The sequence below is a fragment of the Aureobasidium namibiae genome (genome assembly GCF_000721765.1).
Source record: "Aureobasidium namibiae CBS 147.97 unplaced genomic scaffold scaffold_3, whole genome shotgun sequence".
Taxonomy (NCBI): domain Eukaryota; kingdom Fungi; phylum Ascomycota; class Dothideomycetes; order Dothideales; family Saccotheciaceae; genus Aureobasidium; species Aureobasidium namibiae.
In genome coordinates this window covers 1,054,973-1,076,396 of record NW_013581206.1, presented here as the reverse complement: position 1 = coordinate 1,076,396, position 21,424 = coordinate 1,054,973, and the positions used below count along the sequence as shown (strand labels likewise).

Below are 21,424 nucleotides of genomic sequence, written 5' to 3'. Positions count from 1 at the left end.
TTTGTTCATCCAAAGTATGAGATATAATAGATATGAAGAGGTTGATTGGCCTTTTCGATTTTGTTTCCTTCTCAGAACCGCTCGAGTTTGACAATCGAGATGTCTAATAACGTTCATGGTGAAGAAGTTGCGCCTGGCACGGTCAGGCTCATCGATACCAATGGAGAACTCAACGTTAAGCACTCCAAAGGCCATGGCGACATCGTTCTTGTGCCAACACCATCCGGTCAGCAGGTGAAATCATGACTTCCTTTGGACGATGACTGACTCTGTGGTAGATGATCCGGAAGACCCCCTCAACTGGACAAAGAAGCGAAAGTTGTTGCACACTGCCTGTATGGTCATCTATACAGTCATGTTGGTATTTCCCAGCGCTGCCGTATACTCCGTGGCAAAACCCATCTCCACCTCTACCGGCATATCCATCACGACGATCAACAGAGGCACTGGTGTTATGTTTCTTCTTTACGGATGGTCGACGATCTTTTGGCAAGCAGTTGCGCTACAGTATGGCAAGCGACCGGTGTATATGATCTCTTCGGCCGCCTCAGTTGTGGTTTTGGCGGTTGCACCGATGTGTCGATCTTCTGGAACCTATCTGGCAATTAGAATCATCCAGGTAATCTATCATCTTCGGCAAGATATGGCATTGTTGTACTAATTATGGCAGGGGTTCTTTGGAGGACCGGTCGAGAGTCTTTGTGAAATCAGCATGACCGACATTGTAAGTGTGGTTGACATCATGGTCGCACGGAGGACCCTTGACTGACAAGCTATAGTGGTTTGCCCACGAGCGACCCCTCTATATCGCCTTATACGGTGTTTCTCTTGGCGCGTCTGGAAAACTAGCTCCAGTGTTTAGTGCTTTCATCAACAGTGGCATGGGGTGGGAATGGACCCTGGTTCGTGATCTGCCCAGGCAGTCTTTCCGATACACAAAGCTGACGACAGACAGTGGTGGTGCGCTATAGGTATCGGGATTGCTTTCGTTTTTTGCCTATTGTTTATGGAAGAAACGAACTACGACAGGCGCACAACAACATCGTCGTTGTCCAGCTCGCAGGCTAGTCTCGAAGTGGCTCACGAGCCTGACCTATCTACTTCTGAGAAGGTCACTGCCAAGGATGGTGTTCAAGTCAGCGATCCTACTTTCTCGTACGACAAGAAAACACTCGAAGATCAGCGTTCTATAGACGTGGCAGCTGCGGAGCTAGGACAAGTCGCATACCCACGAAAGACGTACTGGCAGAAGCTTAGCGTCGTTGACAAAAAACGACCGAACCGCATGCTAGACATCATGTGGGCGCCTTTCAAATTCTTCACCTTTCCAGTGGTGGTCTGGGCCGGATTCATGTACGGACTCCAAGGATTAGTCTATCCCGGCATCTTGAACGCCACAGCCAGCGTCATCTACACAAACAGCCACTATCACTTTTCCAGTGACGCAGTAGGTTTTGCTTACTTTGCGGCCGTGGTGGGCATGGTACTAGGTTCGCTCTGGGTAACGCTTGCAGGCCCACAGCTTGTTATCAGACTGGCTCGCCGTAGAGGTGGTATCTCTGAGCCTGAGGACATTCTATGGCTCTTTCTGGCCTCGGCCGTCGTTGTGCCGTTCGCGCTGATCTTGTGGGGAGTCGGGTCTCAACACCATGTACATTGGTTCGGGCTGGTCTTTGCTCAAGCTTGCCTAGCCATCTCCAGCACACTCTGCCTATCGACAGCTATCCAGTATGCGACGAGTGCATATAGGGACTTGAGCGGTGAACTGATCACGACCATTATACTCATCCGGAATACTTTGAGGTAAGTATCCATCGTTTCACACGTATAGGCAAGACGCTAACACAAGGACTCAAGTTTCGCCATCAATTACGGCATAAATCCGTGGATCGACGGTATGGGCACACAGAACACCTTTATCACTGCAGCTGTAATAGCATTCGTGCTGAACAGCACCATGTTTCTTGTCATTCCCTTCGGTCGTCGGCTCCGCGAGAATAGCGCGAGAAGATACTGGACATATGTTGAGCAGGCAAGAGCCAAAGGGCTAGGTCACTAGATGATGTGTGGCGCCAGTGGTACCTGTACCATCCCTCGAAACTCCTTCGACGGAGTTTACTGCGGTCAAGTGATTGCTTCTTTGTCGTCGACGAATTTTTGCCCCGTTATCGTGCAGCTGTGCCAGATCTTACTGTCAAATCAGATGCGATGAACACATGGACATGGTTTCTAGAGTGGGGGCTATCGGTTGGTGTTTACGAGGTGGGAACGTCTGCAGGGTTCCGTGTCGATCAGCATCGTCAAACAGCTCTCCGATGTTGCGTAAGCAAAGCAAGCTTCATGAGTTGTGTGACCTCTTCTTTACACCACCAGAAAAGGTCGACTTTAGCTATTTTCGTGCCCGCAGAACCACAAGCTGTTGAGGAAGCTAGGTTCGCCACTCACAACGAAGCTGTGACAGTCCACAAGAATCGAGCTGTTGAGGACACAAGAACAAAGACCTTTGATGCGCTGATCCAAGATAGCTTGGTGATCCTGCAAGGACCCCTCAATGTCAGCGGCCAGCCACAGACTTGACATGAACTCTAAATAGCTAGTGAAAAGCAGGTATCGGAGCCGTATCTGCGCTCTATACCGATTCGACTATAAGTAGCGAGCTGAGGATGCCTTCGCGCCGCTCGGTCTTCTGGCTCAATTTGCCATTTCCCCAAAGCTCCTCTATTTTCTTGTGTCTATCATCATCATCATCATCATCATTAACCTTCGACGACCAACACCAGAAAAGATTGACCCTTGCGTTGGACTTGAATATCACACGCAACCATGCATATCGACCAAATCATGTTTGGCACAGACATGAACTCGAAGCCGACCATTATCTTCGTGACGGGAGCATGGCACAAGCCTCATCTCTACGCAAGCCTCCTGGAAGGTCTCCGGAGGACACGCTTCCCTGTCATAGCACCCTGCCTTCCATCTATCGGTGGGACATGCGACAGTTTCTACGATGACGTTTACATCGTCCGCAGAGCTATTGCCGAGGAGGTGTTCCAAGGCCACGAAATAGTGGTACTCATGCACTCGTACGGCGGTATGGTAGGCAGCGCAGCAGTCCAAGGATACTCCAAGCAGGAAGTATCTAGAGGCGGCGGCGTGATACGAATGATCTACATGGCCGCGTTTGCGCTCGAGACGGGAGTCAGTCTGATGGATGCTTTCAATAACACAGCGTTACCCTGGTGGCAGTCGGTGAACCCGAAACAATGGCGAGCCGTCAACCCAAGCTATGTCTTCTACAATGATTTGGACAGCGAGAAGGCGGAGGGATTGAGTGGGCAGTTGGATCTGCAGGCGAAAGGAAGCTTCGAGAGCAAGCAGACTTATGCTGCGTGGAAGGACATTGATTCGACGTACATTGTCTGCACACGCGACAATTTTATACCGAAGCAGGCGCAAGTGGCCATGGCGAGTCAACCTGGGGGGAAATTTACGATCGAGTATCTGGAGGCTAGTCATTGTCCTTGGTTGAGTATCCCCGAGCAGACGTTGGATCTGATTCGGCGAACGACCATCTGGGAGCCGATTTGATAGTGATATCCACACTGTGTATCAATGCCATGGTCAAGCTTGTCCTCGGCGAAGTGTTCGTCTCTACACACTGCCGTCGATGTGCAGCTGATAAGATGACCAGATGAGAAGCGGTATAAGAGAGGTTGGGAGTCATCCGGACTCGAATGACACGGAAAGTGACGGTATCGCGGGAAGTGGGGCAGAATTGGATTGTGGTGGAGAAGCAGCGGAGCACATGTTCGGACGACCGGCTTGGGACTTCGGACAAGCAAGCAAGCAACCATCGCTGCGTCCTGACCCGTCCACTGGTCCTCGGGCAGAGAAGAAAGTCGGGCCGTCGCTACCCTGTATCTACAATCTGCGTCTCCCTAGCTTCCTGCCAACAACTTCCTCTTCTACCTCGACACTCCAAAGCTCACACTCGTTGACCATGTCGACCATCGTCACACCTCCCGAACCGCGGACCTTGTTCCCACCGCTCCTGGCATGTCTACCCACGGCCTTCATGTCCCCGCGACCTCCGCCAGCGCTGCTACCTCTGCTCTCGCCCATCCTACGTCAACGAGTCAACCTCCTCGCTGCCAACGCTTCCTCAGGCCAAGGCGGCTGGCTAAACCTACTCTCCTGGTCGTCATCCCGCTCTTCGAAACTCGGCGCCAAAGCTGAAAACCTGCAACTGGAAGCCCATCCCGTATCTGGCGAGCTCGAACTCGAGGACATTGACAAGATTGGCTACAGAAGGGTAGATGAGGAAACATTGCAGTGCTGCTTGCAAGTCGAAGAGTTTGGACTATTGCCTGTGTACATGTGGTGCGAGAACGATGCCGAAGGTGGGCAAGTCGGTGGCACAACTGGCTGGAGGCTAGCAGAATTGCGCGCCCTCGAGGACCTCAGCGAAGACGTTGCCCAATGGTCCGATTCCATCGACGCAGCAAACGATGTCTTCGAATCAAAGTCGCACCCGAACGCCCCTTCAACAACCATTCCTCAACAAGCAACGGCCGAAGACCAGGATGATGACGATGACGACTACTGGGCCAGCTACGACAGAACGCCCAACAACAGAACTCCCGCTCGAACACCTGCCAAACGCGCTAGCCCCGCGCCTGGCACCAGCACTTCGTCGAATCTCGCCCCCACCAACGATGAACTCGAGTACTTTGCCCGCTACGCCGCTGAAGTCCAGCCCGCCCTCGACGAGCATGACCCCGATGAAGAGCATCCCGAAACCGCAAACTCGACTCTGCGCGGTGGTGAGCTCAGTACGAAAAAGACGGCAGGAGAACCCAACACCAACCCCGCTCCCCCCATGTACGCAGCCGAGAACAACGAATTCAACAAGACACTCCAATCACAAAAACAAGAGCTGGAAGCACCGAGACCTACATCTCCGGGCAGCAGCGTAGACGTTCTCGAACGTGGTGCCGAGGACATGACAAGAGCAGAGATTGGCGTGAAGCAATTCATCAGTACCGAAATGAAGAGCATGTTCCGTCTTGCCAGAAGCGTGGGCATGGGCAGAGAAGAATTTGAGAGGATCATCAAGACCGAGATTGATGTCTTGAGCATGCTCGAGGCCGATGATTGAAAAAGAGACATGCGCAATCGTGTTCATAGCGGGAGTTTTCTTGGGGCGCAAAGAAGCATGCATTTGACATGAGCATTTGGTGGGCATGGACGGTTTGCAAGACGTTTCTACTATTCTTCTTCAGGATACCATTTTGCATAGACTTTCGAATATATAACACATCTCTGAGTGTAAAACAACGGTCACGTAGCAAACATCCATTCAGAATGATCTGCTTGAGGTTCGGAGCTATGGAAATGATCTGCTTGAGGTTCGGGGCTATGGAAATGACATGTGAAGATAGAATGTTGGTTTGTAGAAAGAGTATCATTGTGAGGAACCGGCCTGGCTAGCAACAAGGATTTGAAGGTCGTCCAGCCATCATGCCGAGCCCACTGGGCCATTGCCGCTTGCTCAGTCTATCCGTCCGCGTTCCCGGGAGATTAAAAGCATTATGGAGTATCTTGCCGTGTGCGAAAGAAAAGGGGTATGATAGAAAAGTCATGTGTAACGTGTGAGTCGGTATTGTCAAAGCATCAAGCAGATAAGTCCGACATGGGAATGTCATGCTTGCTTGATTCGCTTGTTGGTCTCGATGGCTTCTTCGCAATCTGAACACCGTTGCGAGCGATGATGCGGTTGAGCAAGACACCAGGATGCAGGATGTTGAAGGCGATCACAAGAGCCGCCATAGGTGCGCCATCGAGTGCGATAAAGTATCTTTCGGTCTCGATGACATGTCCAGTCCATCCGCCAGCAAGCTCAATCGTACGATAAATGCTTCTCATGATGATAAGAAGGATCGAGAATGAAGTGACGAGCACAAGCAGTTTCATATCCTTGTCGTTCTTGAAGGCAGGAAGGCTCAGCTTGGCAGAGGCTCTGTAGAGGAACAGAAAGAAGAGAACGCTGAAAACGACAACCGAAGCCAGTTGGAAGTCAATACCAGCAACCATGATGTTGGTGCCGATCTTGGTGTTGCCCTGAGGCTCCGAGTTGAACGCAACAGCTGCTGAACCACCACCGACGGCCTGGATGACAAGAGAGATGACATCAACGGTACAGAAGATCCAGAGGTACCAGACAGCTCCAATGGGGCTGACTCCGGGTCCGGCAATGGCGATCATGCGTCCAAGGATGACATAAATTCCAGCAGTGAAGAATGTGGGTGCTGTGCAGGTCGTCAGCTCAAAGCCAAGGCATCAACAGCTTTTTAGAATCATACCGATGATCAGCGTGCAGATCTGCATCAGGAAGGCATTTGCATTGTAGGCACATTCGCTTGACCAGGATCGGGCAGCCCAGCCTATTACCTCCGCTGTAAGAACCCGTCAGCGGATCGGTCCAATGGTGAAATATACGTCATGCCGATAAGCAGAGAGGGACAGTGGGAGAAGCATCGGCACAGTGCTCGTGTTTTTGAAACAGCCAGATCATCCTCGGAGAATATTGCGTGTGAGGAGGTAGCGATTTATGCCTTGACCCTCTTTGCTGACGACAAGGGGAGGGGTCGAACGTACTCAGAGCACCAACAGCAAAGACCAGGTTCCAAAGTGCTCTCGTCTTGATGGCCTGGAAGGTGTGCGCAATCATCGACAATCCGAAGAGGACGCAGTAGACAATGCCAGCAGCCAGCGAAGGCACATATCCATATGCTGTCCTTTGCGCTGGGTTGTATGGCACGCAACCAGCCGATCCGATAGCCATGGCAGTTCTGTCGTGTCGGCTGTCAAATGTCTTTTTTCTGTAGGAAGCCGATAGATCCGGGCAGTGACAGGGCTCGTGGAAGATTGGAAACGACGCTGGGTGGTGTCTCTTGCTGTGTGAGCGATGAAGAAGCGAATGCGGGAGATGAGAAGTGAGAGGAGAAAGAGAAACATAATCTACACCTACCTGGCTCTTTTTCTACGATTCAAGGCCGGTCAGTATTAATTGCACCTTTCCGAGATCACGAACGGGAAGGTGCTGGCGGATCGGTCGGGAAAGGTTGGCCAAGCCACTAGCGCCCTCTTTGAACACTTGACACTTCGTCGTACGTCGTAAACCTCGCCTAAACTTCGAGGTTGTATCTTGGTATAGCCTCCATTGTGCTCACTGCTCACAGAGTCTCGCGCGACTTTGTTGCTTTGCACTGCTTATAGCATTGTCAAGAAAAGGCCTCGGAGTACTCGGCAGCGTTATCCTACAGTCTGACATCTTGTAACTGTGTTCCTTCTATCGATCCTTCGAAAAACATTCCATCCACTCGGCACAAAATCCGTCCGTTGGAGATTATATCCACACAGTCACAGAACTCAGCCTTGGAGGACAATGCGACAGTTGTGAGAGATAACCTCATGAAGCTGTTGTGCCTGTGTCTGCCTTGTTCTTGTCACATTTCACCTCTCGATGTACCCGCTTCGTGCAAGGCCTCGTCCAAGCATGGTGTCATGGGCTGAGCAATGTACGCATATGTACGAGGCAGATATGACCACTTGTCCACTCAACATCCTGATTCACATGATCGGCAGGGATCGATGGTACCTGATCAATCAGCAGAGATTGGAAGATGCTGAAGCTCTTGAGGGGCAGTAAGTGTATCGCCAATCAGGGAAACAGCCGATGATGTACGATTTGTCTATTACTTTCCCAGTCACAGCAAAACAAGTCGTCTTCTTTCTCGATGCCTGATTTTCCTTCCACCCACAGATTCCACGTCCGGGCTGCCGAAAATCCTTTCGTCAACCCTTCCTTCAACCTTTCTTTGCCGACCTGATAAATTCTTCGAGAGCAAAATAATATCGGGATCTGAACACACGCCTTTCCGGACCAGCGTCTGGACGTATCTCCAGCCGACCTATCGAACTGTTCGACCCCTCGCCTTTGATGAATGGAGTGCTCTTGGGAAATTCGATTACATCGTTGTGTTGGTGTGACGGGCAGAGGAAGTAATGCATAGAAAAGTGCCCAGGTCTATTTGATATAATTTCACCTGCCGGTATGGTGCTTCTTGAACTTTTGCTGAAGTTTTTGCGGCTGGGGAAACCACACGGATTTACTAACCTTCGGCCTCGCAGGCACAGTCATGGCAAGTATCGTCGTTCGAATCAGTGGTATGGCTAGTATCGTCGTTCGAGTGGGAGGCATGTCGGGAATTATCATCTGAGTCTTTGCCATCCTGCGAAGAATCATCGTCCGAACCGGAGTCGAATGTGCATCATGGGCGACAATTGGATGGATCGTCCCAATTGAGGCAGGAGCAATCTTTCCATCTCCAGTACTCGGCTTCGATCTGGAAGAGTTAGTCAGCACTGTCGGTAGCTATGCGTCACAGGGGTACTTGCACTTTTGCAGTGGTAATCGTTGTGGGCTATCTCCCAAGTCTGTTCTGGTCCACCACACTCATCACAGTCGAGCATGTCAATCTCAACTGGACATACCTCTTCGCCTAGTCCATTGCTCGTGTCGTTATGCTGCTCATCGTTGGGGGCCACTCCAGAGTCTTCAGTTCCCGTTGCCAGACGCAGATCACCCAAGCTATCCGAAATCTGTGTGGTGTTGGTAGGTGTTGCCAGCCGGTCTTACCAGCTCAAACACTATTGTGTTGTTGGTGGATTGGTATGAGGATGTATTAGAACCGAGTGTGAGAACTGGAATGGGCGATGCTGAGTGAATGCCAGCCTGCAAGAAGATCCCCTGGTAGTGCTCCTGGTGCTCGCGAATGCGCAATTGTGTTGGAGGCTGGCGCACGCAGAGTGGGACAGTTCTGTCAGTAAGCGAGACACAAGCGATCAGCACATAAGTCAAGAGCAGCCACATTGGAATGGCAAAGGCAAGTGACATGGTGGTGAGGAGTCTTGAAGTCGTTTAGGCGATGGCGCTTGGAAGTAGACTTTTCTTGCATGAGTAAGGTGGTTGACGAGGGATATGGTTTGTTATACGCGCTTGACAATGCGTCACACTTGCAATGTTTGGCCGTGAAATTGAAAATAAGAGATCAAAGAAGCTTGATAGGGGAGAAGCAGCCTGACGGGTCCGGTCGCAATACCATTTACTTCAAAGCGGAATTTCACGCCTCAATTGACGGCTTTGGGTTTCGATTGCAACGTAGTTTGAGTAATTCTCATGAAGGGTCGCCTCTTCGTCCATGCCTACTAATGTTCTCTCGCTTGCCGTTTCACCTTCCTTTTTTTGTTCAAGTTGCAATCCGTACATGCCCTTCTCACTTGCATGAATCTACATAAGATCACCCTTCCCTAGCCATTCACAACTCACAACTGTCATTCTCTTCGGTATCAATATCGGATCCTCCGCCTGTATACGCAGTCACAACAGACAGCATGTCTTCTATCGATGACCTGCGCGCCAAAATCATCCGTAAGTGCTTTTCATCTATCACATTCCATTATCTTATTCGTGGTACCCGTGTATAGGAGTTTCCTCCACATGTTTTCATCACTGAGCGTGTATCAGTCAACTGCGAACTATCATTCATCGAGTTTGATGTCTTCACCATCACCGTCTCAGTCATGAAGCGCGGTCAGCTCGAGACACACACTGCTTACGTCGTTGCTGGACCCCAGCGTGCAACCATCGCGCGTGCTAGTGGTAGCACTGCTCAGGAGGCCCTTGAGGATCTCCTCAACATTACCAGTATCTGATTACAAGATCGTCGATGTAAAAGGGAAGGAAGGATGTGTTTCTATGCGGAGCAAGCACAAAAGTTGTTGTCTTTGATGATCATTGTCCTTTCGTCACTAAGAATTTTACGCAAAACAAATTTCTTCCAATGTATTGTTTGCACAATGCTCTCTCTCCTTCTTCTGGTATCTGTGACTTGTCCGCAAGAAGTTCGAGCAGTTTGAGGTAGTTGATATCAAACTCTTCTCATCTTTGTTAAAAGATAGAGTTACCCTTGGAAGTCTTTGTTAAGAACACACTGAGACATTGATCCGCTTAGACTCTCGAGTCTATCAAATAAGCACGCGAGAACAATAAAGCATCGAAATGAACGCAAAAATGGAAAGATTCAGAGGTAACAAACACAATCTTCTGCTGTTCTGAATTCTCCATTGACTTCTAGAATCTGTCTACTTTCATGACCAAGCAATCAAGAACGTCTATAAGATTTTCGGACTGGCAATGCATCTCTCTCTCTTCCCACTATCCCAACAACTTCCTGATATAAAAAAAACAGCACATCATTCGCAAACTAGCAGCAGCACAGATCAGATTTCCAGAAAGATCAAGATGTCCGACTTCACCGACCTGCGTCAGCAAATCCTCGGTACGGCATACTAAATCATCGTCCTCGCATCCGCCGTCTCTCTTACTGACGAACTCACCAGACAACTATTTCTTTCAAGCTTCCCACGAGAGCGACCCTTACATCATGATTGCCAAAATCTCCACAACTGACTTCCAAGCTTGGGTCATCGACAAGTCGTTCAACAACAATGACAGAGTAGCTGGAATGGCTGGGTCTGATCCCGAAGCCGCCCTCCACAATCTTCTTGTCAGGACTTGTGAACGCGCTGCGGTTGTCCTCATTGATGAGTCTAATCGTGGGTCTGGATCTACGTCTGATGCGGGTGCTTGAGAAGGGCGTACTGGGTAGATCACAGTCACCATTGCGCCCAGATTTGATGCTGCGGAAACTTATGGAGTGAGATGAACAAGCATTGGGTTGATGGACGGGTCAGAGTTGCTGCAGCTGCTATGAGAAGGTCGAGGGTAAATCACATGAACAACATCAGTACCAAACTAAAGGCTGATAAGTGGAAGATCCAATGAGGGATGACTCAAAGTTCTGCAAAGTACCCAAACTTATCCCACCATCATTCTTCCCCAGCACATATCCTTCCCCAGATTTACAGATCCCAATATATCCTTTATTGAACTCCTGCCCGATTCTCCCGATTGAGTCTTCCATTTCATCCTAGACAGCAGCTCAGGGACCAGCCCATGACCTTTGACACTATCAGACCGTCACACTAGTAGCAGTATCCAAATCCTTCTCAATCCCAACGCCAAGCAGGTCCAAACTCTTCAATTACGGTATTCGTAGTATTTGTCCTTTTTGTCATGCGGCTGTACTCGCTACCGCCTGACTTTTGCATGAAGAATTCAAAGATGGCTTGGAGGAGCTGCTTGATGGTGATTGTTCCGCCGAGAGTGAGGATGAAGAGAATGGCTTTGATGACCGGGTTATCCATGGTGGAAGAAGACATCGTTAAGTTAAGGTGGGTGGGTAAGTTTGTTGTTCAGGGTTGTGCAGGATAGGAGGGATGGTGATGGTAGTGTTTTCGTTCTGCTGTGGTTATGGATAGCTCTTATATTGCTCTACACTCAACGAAGATTATTTTAGAAGTCGTCGATGCCGATATGAGACAGTCTCTGAACAAAGGCCGCAACACAATGGATAAAAGCACTGTCTTAGACATTCATGTCTCGATTACTGATGTCTAATGCGGGACATGTAGAACAAAGAGAGGCCTAAATATAGTTATACTCGACTGAGAACATGGGTAGCGTGAATGTCCGTCCATTGGCTTGTGTATTTTGGAATTGATACTCTCTAAAGCAAGAGGCTTGATGAGACACTGCAATGGGATAGCAGAAGAATTAACGATATAGCAAAATGTATCTGGATTTGTTCCTGCATGGGTAGAAGCGACACCATGGAGACTACCTAGTTATAAATATTCATATAACGATGAAAGTCATTCTGCGTAGACAATCTTGTACAGAAGCGAGCTTTCAGTCCTCTCCATCAGCTTGAAGCCATCCGATGCTCCGATTCCATAGCGATACAAGGCACAGAATCTCAATAGCAATACAAGTCGACCGCCGTATGAAACTGAGGTTGTGTATCGCCATGACAGAATGACTCTTCGACCTAGCAAACTCGAGCACGATTGGTAAAGATGCTGTCATCTCGAGATTGTTGACCAGCAATTTGGCCGCTAATCTGAGTACTCAATCTTGATCTTCTTCGAGGGTCTTTCTTCAGCTTTGATTTCATGGAGCTGTTCTTCGGAATCGGATTTTTGAGGCTGATCTTCGAACTTGATCACCTTAGACTGCGGCTCGACCCTGATTACTTGAGAGTACTCCTCGACTTGGGTTCGCTTTTGAGCTCGTTCTCCAGTACCTGGGTTTGGTGTTTGGCCGGATGCACCGTGCATCTCATCTCCTTGTTTGGGTTGGTCAACTTGTGGAATATTGACAGACGTATAGTGGGCCGGCAATGAAGATAAGTCATGTTCGATCTGAGTCGCTTCGCAGAAGGGGGCAGATGGCTGACCAATCTGATCCGAAGTTGTCTGATTCAAGAAGCTTGAAGTGAGCGCTCCCTGAACGAAAGGTTGAGACACTGCCGGATTGGTCATATCCGCTGGAACTACTCTGTCGTTTGGAACAGTGGGTGACACCAAGCCGGCGGAGGTGTGGAGGTTGGATGGCCGAGGTCCCATGTAGTTGGGGGTCATTGTGGGCATCTGCTGATGGAGCTTGACCGGAGCAGCCCAGGTTGTTGAGCTGCTTATTGGGCGCTGGATGAAGGTTGTGACATCCGGGATCGTCTCTCGTATAGAATTACACAACTGCTGTACCTTTTGTAAGAGCGGACCACGTTCGGCAGGTGGAGCAACACACGTCGGGTTATGCGGTAGTGGGTTGGGTAGTGTTGAAGTGAATGACGAGGAATTGCCAGAGTTGGAGCTAGATCCTTGCGCGAATGGGTAGACAGAAAGACCCGGATGTGGTGTCATTCCTGGGCTGCGATCGGTGGCTTGATTCGCGAACATATGCTTACGGACGATGGCCATCCATTGCTGCGGACCCACTTGCAGCTGATCAAGAAGGCCTTGCAAGGCCGCTTGGAGCGTAGTACCACAGCCAATCACTGGAGGATACTCTTCAGGTTGTACGTAAGTCCACCACGTAGTGTCTTTGTCGAAGATGACATCAGGTCTTGCTCCTTTGATCTTGGTCCATCTGCGACTGCGATAGGCATCTGCCAGCAATTTGTGAGCACAAGTTGCATCGTACAGTGGTAGAAGATGGCCATACTCTCAATGCGGGAGCCAAGACTCTGTAGAGGGGATAAGGTATTTATTGGGGCCATCTGTAATTGATTGGGGACTAGCAGTGATAGCTTGTAGGTGAGCTGGCGATTGAAAACAGATGCAATCCAGCGAAGGGTAGGCGGTGTGAGTCTGTTGCAGAGTGGTGGAAAAGACGAAGACTCGCAAGTGCGAAGGCGGTTGATGCGAGCCGCGTCTTGTCTAGAAAGGCAGTCGCAGCACTCGCCGAGATTGCTGTGCGCACTGAGAAGGAGCTTTCAAGCCTTACTGCCTCACTAGATGTCTCACTCGTAGAACATCTTTTTACTGCGCCGAACAGGATGTCGAATCAATCTCGTGTAAGGAGAATAAAAGAACTTGCTGCAGGGTCTGTGATGCAGCTGTCTCATGAAAAGCTCTTGTCATTCCTTCACTTCTCAGCATCACCTCACTTACTACGTATTCCAGCAGAATCCTGCTCATGACAGAGATCGGTACTATGGCTCACATGTACCACTCGATGGAAACAACACAAAGTCTAGTGTAAATAGAATCCAGGGGTTGTGAGTTCAATCCTCAGCCTTGGTTGGTCGCGATTATGACTTTGGAAGTTTTTCCCCCAAGCTCTCTTGGTTCTTTTTGCTTGGCTTGTGTTCGTGATTGCATGCGGCTGGTGACGTGATGTTACTAGGATATACCTGCTAGTCTTGTTGTTTTGTCGCATTGTTGTTGTCCAGGACCTTTGTATTCCTTGGGAAGAGCAAGGAGTTTGGGTTGATCCTTTTTGTGCTCATTGAGACAAGACAAGTAGAACAGAAGAGGGTGATATCGGCGGATTGAACGTAGAGTGCCTCGCCGATGCCCACCAGTAGTTCGAGCAGAGTGCAGCGATTTTGTTGCTACGCTCTGATTCTAAAGGTGCCCATAGACGTGTTCCGTGCCAGCCCCTGGCCAGATCCTGATCGGATTCTTCTATGGCAACGACAAACGTTGGGCTATATGGGACTAGAGGAAAGCGCCATCGGAAGAGGACATTGCAGAACAAAGAATTGGTCGATAAGTGTACAATATGGTTCTTGGTTCCCTAATTACAGCGAGACTAATTAATCGTCTCTCTTCTCGACGCCCATTTCTTTTCTGAGCTTGATGATAGCCTCGCGGATCATATCGGATTCCTTCTGGACGCGCTTCAGCTCTTGCAGATCCTTCTTGATCTGCGAGTGGGGGTCCTCGACCACTTTGCCGGTACTCATATCGATGGCGCCGAGTCCTGGATCCCGCAGGGCATCCGCAGCCTGCTGTGAGAGCATGTCCATCTCAGCACGTGCAACCTCATTCTCATGGTCAAAGTCATCGAGCAGGCGGCGAGCATGTTGCGGTTTTGGTTGGTTCTCGACCCTTTGAGGCAACCATTGTTTCCCATTTTCCAGAGCCTTGAGTTGCAGCCTTGTCTTTTGCGAGTCGGCGATGCACCAATCCAGTCGCGAAATCTCGAGGTAAGTCTGAGTATGCAGATGTCCCATGAGTTCGGCATCGACACGACGCTGCTCCCTCTCCCAGTCGTCCTTGTCGGTCATGTACAATTGATTTTGCTTGGAAGCAAGTTCGTAGAACAACATGGATGCTTCGTCTGCCAGTCGGGACCGTCTCTCTTTTAGCTTCTGAATATGCGACTCGATCTGTTCGACAGCTGCAGCACCAGGCTGCCACTTGTAGTTTGGTTCGGGGAAGAAGACACGCTCTCCTTCGCGCATCTCACTGAAGTGTGGCTGTGGATCTTGCTCATCGATGTCCTCCTCTTGAGCAACCTGGGCGGCCTTTTCGGCAGCAGCATGAGCCTCCTTCATCATTGCGTTTTGAGCACCACCAATTTTGCTGAGCATGTCGGACATTGAAGTCATTCCAGGCTGTTGTGCGGTATCCGGACGGAGGCCAGCGTCTTGGATGGCCTTGTGCTCAATAAAACGCTTGACATCTTCTCTCCACATGTTACGTTGAGCCTGCTGTCTTGAGATGGTCTCGGCAATAGAGGTGCGGGTGTTGAAATGGTAGGCCTGGTTGAAGACGGAGCCGGCAAAGGCGCCACAGCTGAAAGCACCTAGCCAGCGTTGCCAGCCGGCAAGGGCCCATGGCTTGCGCACAGAGGCAGCACAACCAACACCGATGAGACCACCGAGGAGAATGTAGTTGTCAGCATCGATGCTGAACGGGCGATCGATGATCTTGGACTTTGGAATATCGAGACCCTTGCTCTCGAGGTAGGGTCTGGCGATGAGATGGCCGGCGTAGCGTTCAATGCCGACAGTAGGGATACCGAAGAGAATGGTGGTCCAGGCAGCGGTCTTGAGACCTTGGGTTGGTGAACGTTTTGTGAGCAAGGCGAGACCAGCGACAATGGCGCCGGCGCCTCCAGCCCAGAAGGGGGCTTTGGTCAGGGCAGACTCATTGTACGGGGCAGGTCTGCTGGGGTAGGCGGGATGGATCCCTTCCCAGTTGGGCGGTAGAAGTCTCATGGGTTATGCTGAGACATGGAACTGTCGGGCGACGAGTTGATTGTCTAGACGATATAATCGCTTTGGCGCACTGGTCACACGCCAAGCGCTCATGTTCGGCGATTGAGGCTCGGCCGTTTCGGAGTGCAGTGACCAGACTGCTCTTGCCCGTTCGGTTAGATCCGAGATGCCGACATCTGTCGCATCTCGCGATTCTTGGAGAAGCTGGTCGCAAAAGTCGCCTCGACGTCAGCATCCACGACAAGCACCCGTGACAAGTCGCAACCATGTCTGGAGACAGCCACAGTCGTGGTCAGAAGCGCAAGCTCGACCAGCAAGACGGAAGAGAACTGCTCAGCACCGGCGCCACTTTGTCGCGACTCAATGGCGACAGCGACCCGGACTCGACCAAGAATACAACAGACTCGCCCGCTGCAACACAGGGCGCAAGCGACGATGGCGCCGAATGGACGACGGTCGACCGTAGCTCCAAACGCCAAAAGAAGGGCCTCCACCAAAACTACCCTCAAATCACGCATGCGCCAAACGCTCGTCTGCAGTCTTTCGTCAAACTCCCAGACTTGCAAAACCTCATCCTGTATCTGCTCGCAGATGGTGGCGGCCCCCAGTGGATTAGTGTGCGTCACAAGAAGGACATTGAGCGTGTCGTCTGTCTCATGGTCCCTGGACTCGAAGCAGACATGTTCAATGCCAACATCAACCTGGACCCTACTCAAGACACGCTCGCCAAACCTGCCCTTCAGCAGACAGAAGTCGCCGACGAAGACACACCTCCAACTAAGAAGACGAAGATAAGCATCTCGCCTGATGACTACTATCCCGTCAAGCTTGTCTCGCCAAAGCTACCCGCTCCGTTACAGCCTTTCGCCGAAATGTTCCCTCACATCTGGCCTGTCAAGACTCCTGGAGACTTCAATCGCATGCACTCACCCCTACAGGCTCTGTTGACATCGCCCTTACCCAAGGGAAAGGACGAGAAGAAAATAAAGGGCCCGAAACCACCGAGAGAAGGCGCAAAATGGCAGAATCAAAGAACCCCCATAACAGACTTCCTAGCAACAAGAGAAGAGATGTTGGACAATGGATATGCTATTCACCCTGCCTACTTGCGTACAGACGCCGAGCGTGCAGCCGAGAAGGCAAGACGTCACAAGCACTGCCAATCAGAGGAGGATGGCTGGATCAACTTGCCCGACATATCATCTCTCGATGAAGCCATCGTGCCATCAGACGAGATTGAGCAAGGCAGCATTCTGCAAGGTCGCAATGTATTGACTGTCGACTGTGAAATGATCAGCACGTCAGAAGAAAGGTTCGCTCTCGCTCGTGTGTCATTCATAGACTGGGACGGCAACGTTGTGCTCGATGAGCTGGTCAAACCTCCTGGCACCGTAACAGATTACCTGACCCAATACTCTGGCATCACAAAGGAAATGATGGAGCCAGTCACGCAAACGCTTGCCGAGTTACAAGCGAAGCTAAAGGATGTCCTGACGCCTCGCACCATTCTACTTGGTCACTCGCTCGACTCTGATCTCCGCGCACTTCGCATGTCCTTCCCCTTCATCGTCGATACAACTCTCATATACCCTCACCCCAAAGGTCCTCCTCAAAAATCCTCTCTCAAGTGGCTTACTCAGAAATACCTCTCTCGTGGAATCCAAAATCGCGGCCCCCAAGGCCACGACAGTGTTGAAGACGCAAAAGCATGTCTCGATCTTGTCAAGCAGAAGTGCGAGAAGGGCAAGACCTGGGGCACTTCCGAAGCCACCAGCGAAAGTATCTTCAAGCGCCTCAGTCGTGTGGGCGTGGATGAAGAAGACAAAGACGAAGGCGGCATGTTGGATGAGCCGCAGAAGGAACAAGCAAAGACTGGTCGCACAGGCGCTGTCGTTGACTGGGGCGACCCGAAGCGTGGTTTCGGCGCTTCAGCCACTTGCACCGTGTCTTGCGAGAGTGACGCAGATGTAGTCGCTGGCATCCAAACTGTCCTCTCTGGGCCCCAAACTACAGAAGAAGCCAACACACCTGGCCAACACATCCCCATCGGCGGCTGCGACTTTATATGGGCACGCCTCCGTGAACTCGAAGCTTTGCGTGGCTGGTGGACCCGCACCACCTCTGCCGACGCAGCAGCTCGTCTCGCAAACACACTAGCCGACAACAACGCCTCTGAAGGCCAAGGCATCAGCACTTCTGCTCTTGCCGACGCTGTGATCAGAACAACTGCATCTGTCAAAGCCATCTATGACTCTCTACCACCAAAGACTGCATTCATCGTTTACTCGGGTGGTGGCGATCCCACAGAGATGCGTCGTCTGCAGTCGATGCAACAGCAATACAAGCGTGACTTTCAGACTATGAAGTGGGACGAGTTGCCCATCAAGTGGACTGATGTCGAGGAGCAAGAACTCAAGAAAGCTGCGTTGAAGGCTAGATCTGGTATTGGTTTTGTGGTTTGTAAATAAATCATCGGCTGTTGCTGTGGAATTGAGAGAGAGGTGATGACTGATAACGTGGGTTGTTGCTCTTGACAGAGCGAGTATTGTACATAGCTATGCAGCGACACCAGACACGGGTCTTTTCGACTCTGGAGCATTGTTATCGATGCTCTGATGCATTACCTTACTGGCCTTTCGCACTCTCTTTGAAAACATTCATGCTCGTCATAGGGCACGAGTGGTATCAGGGTCGCCCCCCAAACACCATGCTTCACATGTCATTCTACAACGTTCATGCAAGCACAACTTGAGAGTCTACAATCCTGCAAACACTATAGAAGATGCTGGGAAGGTATAGCTTGATATCTACGACGGGCTTCATAATAACAGCGTACGTTGGCTGTTGCGTGATCTGTGTGCTACTCATTTTAGATGTTTCGAAACCGTAATACATACCAAGTCATTTGAGAAGGGGCACTTTGCCGACCACATGTCATGTCATAACAATACTGTGATTCGATGCAAATGCTTCGCAAAGGACAAGGATGTATAGTGTGTATTCTATACACAAGGCAGAGCACGGTATACCTGTTTCAACGATCATTACATATCTATGACGAACGCATCTTATGTAGGAGTCAGAGTAGTCCAAGGGTCGCAGTACTTTAAATCAGACATGGCACCAGCAAAAAGTCTTTATAGTCGGTTGTGATTGTTTTGTATTAAAGTCATGAAGAAAGTGTATATTCCAAAACTACAAATTCGTATAATTCCATCTTCTCAATCCCTCCACCATCAATATCCAACAATGAAGAGAGAGGCATGTATAGATAAGCATCAGAACGCCAAACCCAATTTTATGGTATACCCGCTAAACCGCACAAGACAAGAAAGAAAGAAGCTGAGAAAAGAAGGCATTTTTACCTCTTCTCGTTCAGGGCCTCATCGGACTCGTCTTCTTCTTTGACTTGACCGCGGATCATGGGGCTGGGCATGGGTGATCTCTTCTCCATACCACGCATCATGGGTGAAGGCAAAGTGCTGTTGTTGCCACCGTTGCCGCGAATCATGGGGGAGATGAGAGGAGACTGAGCACCACGGGGACCGTTCTTCGTGCGGGTGAAGAAGCTTGAGATATCGCTGTGCCAGTCCTCGTCATCGATGACGTCGGGGTCCATGTTGCTTTCCTTCTCGGCAGCCTTGGAAGCCATGGTCTCCTCCCACTCGTGACGCATCTCCTCGACGCGCTGTTGGTAGTCAATTTCGGCGTCGTAGTTCTTGCCGATGCCACGGAAGCGCTCCCACACCGACAAGTGCTTGGGGTGGATGGCGACACCGCGGTATTCGTCACCCTTGCCGACGCGGATGAATGCCCAGCGACGCTCCTGCTCCTTGAGATCGAGACCGGTGGTATCGGGAAGGAAAAGCCAGGTGACGATGGCACCACCAAGACCGAACCAGGGAACGACGTAGAACTTGGTCTGAGTGTCAATGTAGTTGTAGAGGACAGCGGCAAGAAGAGCACCGAGCTTTCCGACAGCGGCACTGAAACCGTGAGCGGTAGCACGGATGGGAGTAGGGAAGACCTCGGCGGCAACAAGGAACGAGACCGAGTTGGGGCCAAACTGGTTGAAGAAAGAAGACAGGAAGTACATGGCCTGGAAAGCGTGGACTCCGGATGTGCTGGTGTAGTACTTGAAGTTGAATGCGGGAACGACGAAGAGGATAAAGTCAAGCAGGAAACCAACGATCTGCATCCACTTGCGACCATAGAGCTTGTTGTCGATCAGGAAAGAAGCGAGGTAGTAGCCGCAAAGCGAGACACCGACGTTGACCAGGTTGTACAGCCAGCCAACCATGACAGACTTGTTGCCAGGGAGAAGGACTGCGATGAACTCGGCTTGGAAAAGCTTGTTACCGTAGAAGAAGACGTCGTTGGCAAACCAGGCACCAGCAGTAGCGATGAGGCGAGGGCCGAAGTGGGTGAGAGTGAGCTTCAAGGACTGGGTATCGTAGCCAGTGACGTTGGACTTCTTTTTGGCGGCAGCGAGAACCTTGGAGGCAGAGCGCATCTTGTAGGTACGGAAGTAGACGAGCCACAGAGTTCCAACGGCGGGGATGGCGAAGGAAACACGGTAAGTCCACTGAGAGGAGACCTTGGAGTAAGGCGGGTTACCAGAACCGTGGAAGATGAGCAGGAGAATGATCAGAATGACTTGGTTGAGGAACTGACCCCAACCTTGCATCAAGAAGGCTGAAGTGACCTTGCGACCACGGTGGAGACGATCCTCCTTCGTCGAGACCTTCCCAGAGCCGACAGCGTTCTCCATACCGGAAGTGGCAGTCATGGGATATTCACCACCAACGCCGATACCGTAGAAGAACAGAGACCAAACGTAGCAGATGACCCAGCCGTTCTGGGTGACGCCCCAGGAGGCAGTGAGCATGAGAAGACCAACGAACATGATGGTCGCATCCTGGATCAAGCCCCAACGACGACCCAGCCAGTCACCGATGATACCGACAAGGATCTGACCACAGATGATACCGACAATCTCGAGGTAGTCGAGAGCAGCGATCCAAGTGCCGTTGCAAACGGTTTCGTGCTTCCAGCAGGCAGGGAAAGCAGCCTGGAGAAGAGGCTTGATGTTTCCGATGGAGAAGAGGACGTAACCCTCGAGGAGCAGACCCATACCCGGAATGACCATGTTACGCATGTAGTAGCCGAGAGGGCTGAGGGGGTCCTTCTTGATCATGGCCCATGTCGCGTTCCACTCCTTCTTGGCTTCTGCGTTGTTGACTTTGTTGACAAAGGCGATTCTCTTCATGATAGGCATGTCGGCCCAGTATGTGCCGTGCTCGTCATAACTGTCGTCAGGCTTGAGGATGGTTTGGAAAACACCCTGCTCGTTCTGGCTCATGGCGTAGAGCTGCTCAGTCGCGACGTGGTGGCTGTCCATGTTGGGTCCATGAGGGGCCGCGAGACCGTAGTCGCGTAATGATGACATTTTGGTGTTGTCCTGTAGCTGTAGGACTGCAGTTGTGTGATGTGTATTGAAGAAGGCGAAGCGTCAATCAGCTTCCCTTAAAAAGATATAGTTTGAGCTATGAGATGGCGATTGATGACGGATGTGGTAGGCGGCAGATTTTCTTTTGCAATGCCTGAGGGTGTTACGGGTCGAGTGGTAGCAGGAAGCGGCAGCTGCACGAGGTGCTCGTGGAAGAATCGACTGGAGTAGGATGCACGATGCCGTATTTGAGGGAAGGAAGGTGGGTATGAATTGCGTG

The 21,424-nt window shown here is 50.8% G+C and overlaps 10 protein-coding genes across 10 annotated transcripts; 5 read left to right on the top strand and 5 right to left on the bottom strand.

The window, feature by feature from the left end:
* Window positions 1-99: 99 nt before the first annotated feature.
* M436DRAFT_70551 (MFS general substrate transporter) lies at window positions 100-2,059 on the top strand (the record flags this gene model as incomplete). The annotated part of the gene is made up of 6 exons (XM_013574960.1): window positions 100-226; window positions 279-619; window positions 671-724; window positions 780-902; window positions 956-1,803; window positions 1,858-2,059. The coding sequence occupies 6 exons, from the start codon at window positions 100-102 to the stop codon at window positions 2,057-2,059; spliced, it is 1,695 nt and encodes a 564-aa protein (XP_013430414.1).
* A 797-nt stretch (window positions 2,060-2,856) lies between these two features.
* Window positions 2,857-3,588, top strand: M436DRAFT_39556 (alpha/beta-hydrolase; the record flags this gene model as incomplete). Its single annotated transcript, XM_013574570.1, has 1 exon — window positions 2,857-3,588. One exon carries the CDS (start codon window positions 2,857-2,859, stop codon window positions 3,586-3,588), a length of 732 nt encoding a protein of 243 aa, XP_013430024.1.
* Window positions 3,589-4,018: 430 nt separating this feature from the next.
* On the top strand, window positions 4,019-5,146 carry M436DRAFT_15407 (uncharacterized protein; the record flags this gene model as incomplete). Its single annotated transcript, XM_013574479.1, has 1 exon — window positions 4,019-5,146. A coding segment is annotated over one exon (1,128 nt), but the record flags the coding sequence as incomplete, so codon positions are not given.
* Window positions 5,147-5,778: 632 nt separating this feature from the next.
* On the bottom strand, window positions 5,779-6,826 carry M436DRAFT_15103 (RTA1 like protein; the record flags this gene model as incomplete). The annotated part of the gene is made up of 3 exons (XM_013574478.1): window positions 5,779-6,308; window positions 6,363-6,455; window positions 6,658-6,826. Coding segments are annotated over 3 exons (792 nt in total), but the record flags the coding sequence as incomplete, so codon positions are not given.
* Window positions 6,827-8,104: 1,278 nt separating this feature from the next.
* On the bottom strand, window positions 8,105-8,959 carry M436DRAFT_61444 (uncharacterized protein; the record flags this gene model as incomplete). Its single annotated transcript, XM_013574872.1, has 3 exons — window positions 8,105-8,401; window positions 8,557-8,664; window positions 8,702-8,959. The coding sequence occupies 3 exons, from the start codon at window positions 8,957-8,959 to the stop codon at window positions 8,105-8,107; spliced, it is 663 nt and encodes a 220-aa protein (XP_013430326.1).
* A 497-nt stretch (window positions 8,960-9,456) lies between these two features.
* On the top strand, window positions 9,457-9,777 carry M436DRAFT_79428 (uncharacterized protein; the record flags this gene model as incomplete). Its single annotated transcript, XM_013575057.1, has 2 exons — window positions 9,457-9,493; window positions 9,590-9,777. 2 exons carry the CDS (start codon window positions 9,457-9,459, stop codon window positions 9,775-9,777), a joined length of 225 nt encoding a protein of 74 aa, XP_013430511.1.
* A 589-nt stretch (window positions 9,778-10,366) lies between these two features.
* On the top strand, window positions 10,367-10,715 carry M436DRAFT_79427 (uncharacterized protein; the record flags this gene model as incomplete). The annotated part of the gene is made up of 2 exons (XM_013575056.1): window positions 10,367-10,403; window positions 10,465-10,715. The coding sequence occupies 2 exons, from the start codon at window positions 10,367-10,369 to the stop codon at window positions 10,713-10,715; spliced, it is 288 nt and encodes a 95-aa protein (XP_013430510.1).
* A 1,366-nt stretch (window positions 10,716-12,081) lies between these two features.
* Window positions 12,082-13,665, bottom strand: M436DRAFT_61443 (uncharacterized protein; the record flags this gene model as incomplete). Its single annotated transcript, XM_013574871.1, has 3 exons — window positions 12,082-13,133; window positions 13,169-13,211; window positions 13,639-13,665. The coding sequence occupies 3 exons, from the start codon at window positions 13,663-13,665 to the stop codon at window positions 12,082-12,084; spliced, it is 1,122 nt and encodes a 373-aa protein (XP_013430325.1).
* Window positions 13,666-14,285: 620 nt separating this feature from the next.
* Window positions 14,286-15,695, bottom strand: M436DRAFT_61442 (uncharacterized protein; the record flags this gene model as incomplete). Its single annotated transcript, XM_013574870.1, has 1 exon — window positions 14,286-15,695. The coding sequence occupies one exon, from the start codon at window positions 15,693-15,695 to the stop codon at window positions 14,286-14,288; it is 1,410 nt and encodes a 469-aa protein (XP_013430324.1).
* Window positions 15,696-19,056: 3,361 nt separating this feature from the next.
* On the bottom strand, window positions 19,057-21,144 carry M436DRAFT_40596 (putative MFS phosphate transporter; the record flags this gene model as incomplete). Its single annotated transcript, XM_013574751.1, has 1 exon — window positions 19,057-21,144. One exon carries the CDS (start codon window positions 21,142-21,144, stop codon window positions 19,057-19,059), a length of 2,088 nt encoding a protein of 695 aa, XP_013430205.1.
* Between the last annotated feature and the right edge of the window lie 280 nt (window positions 21,145-21,424).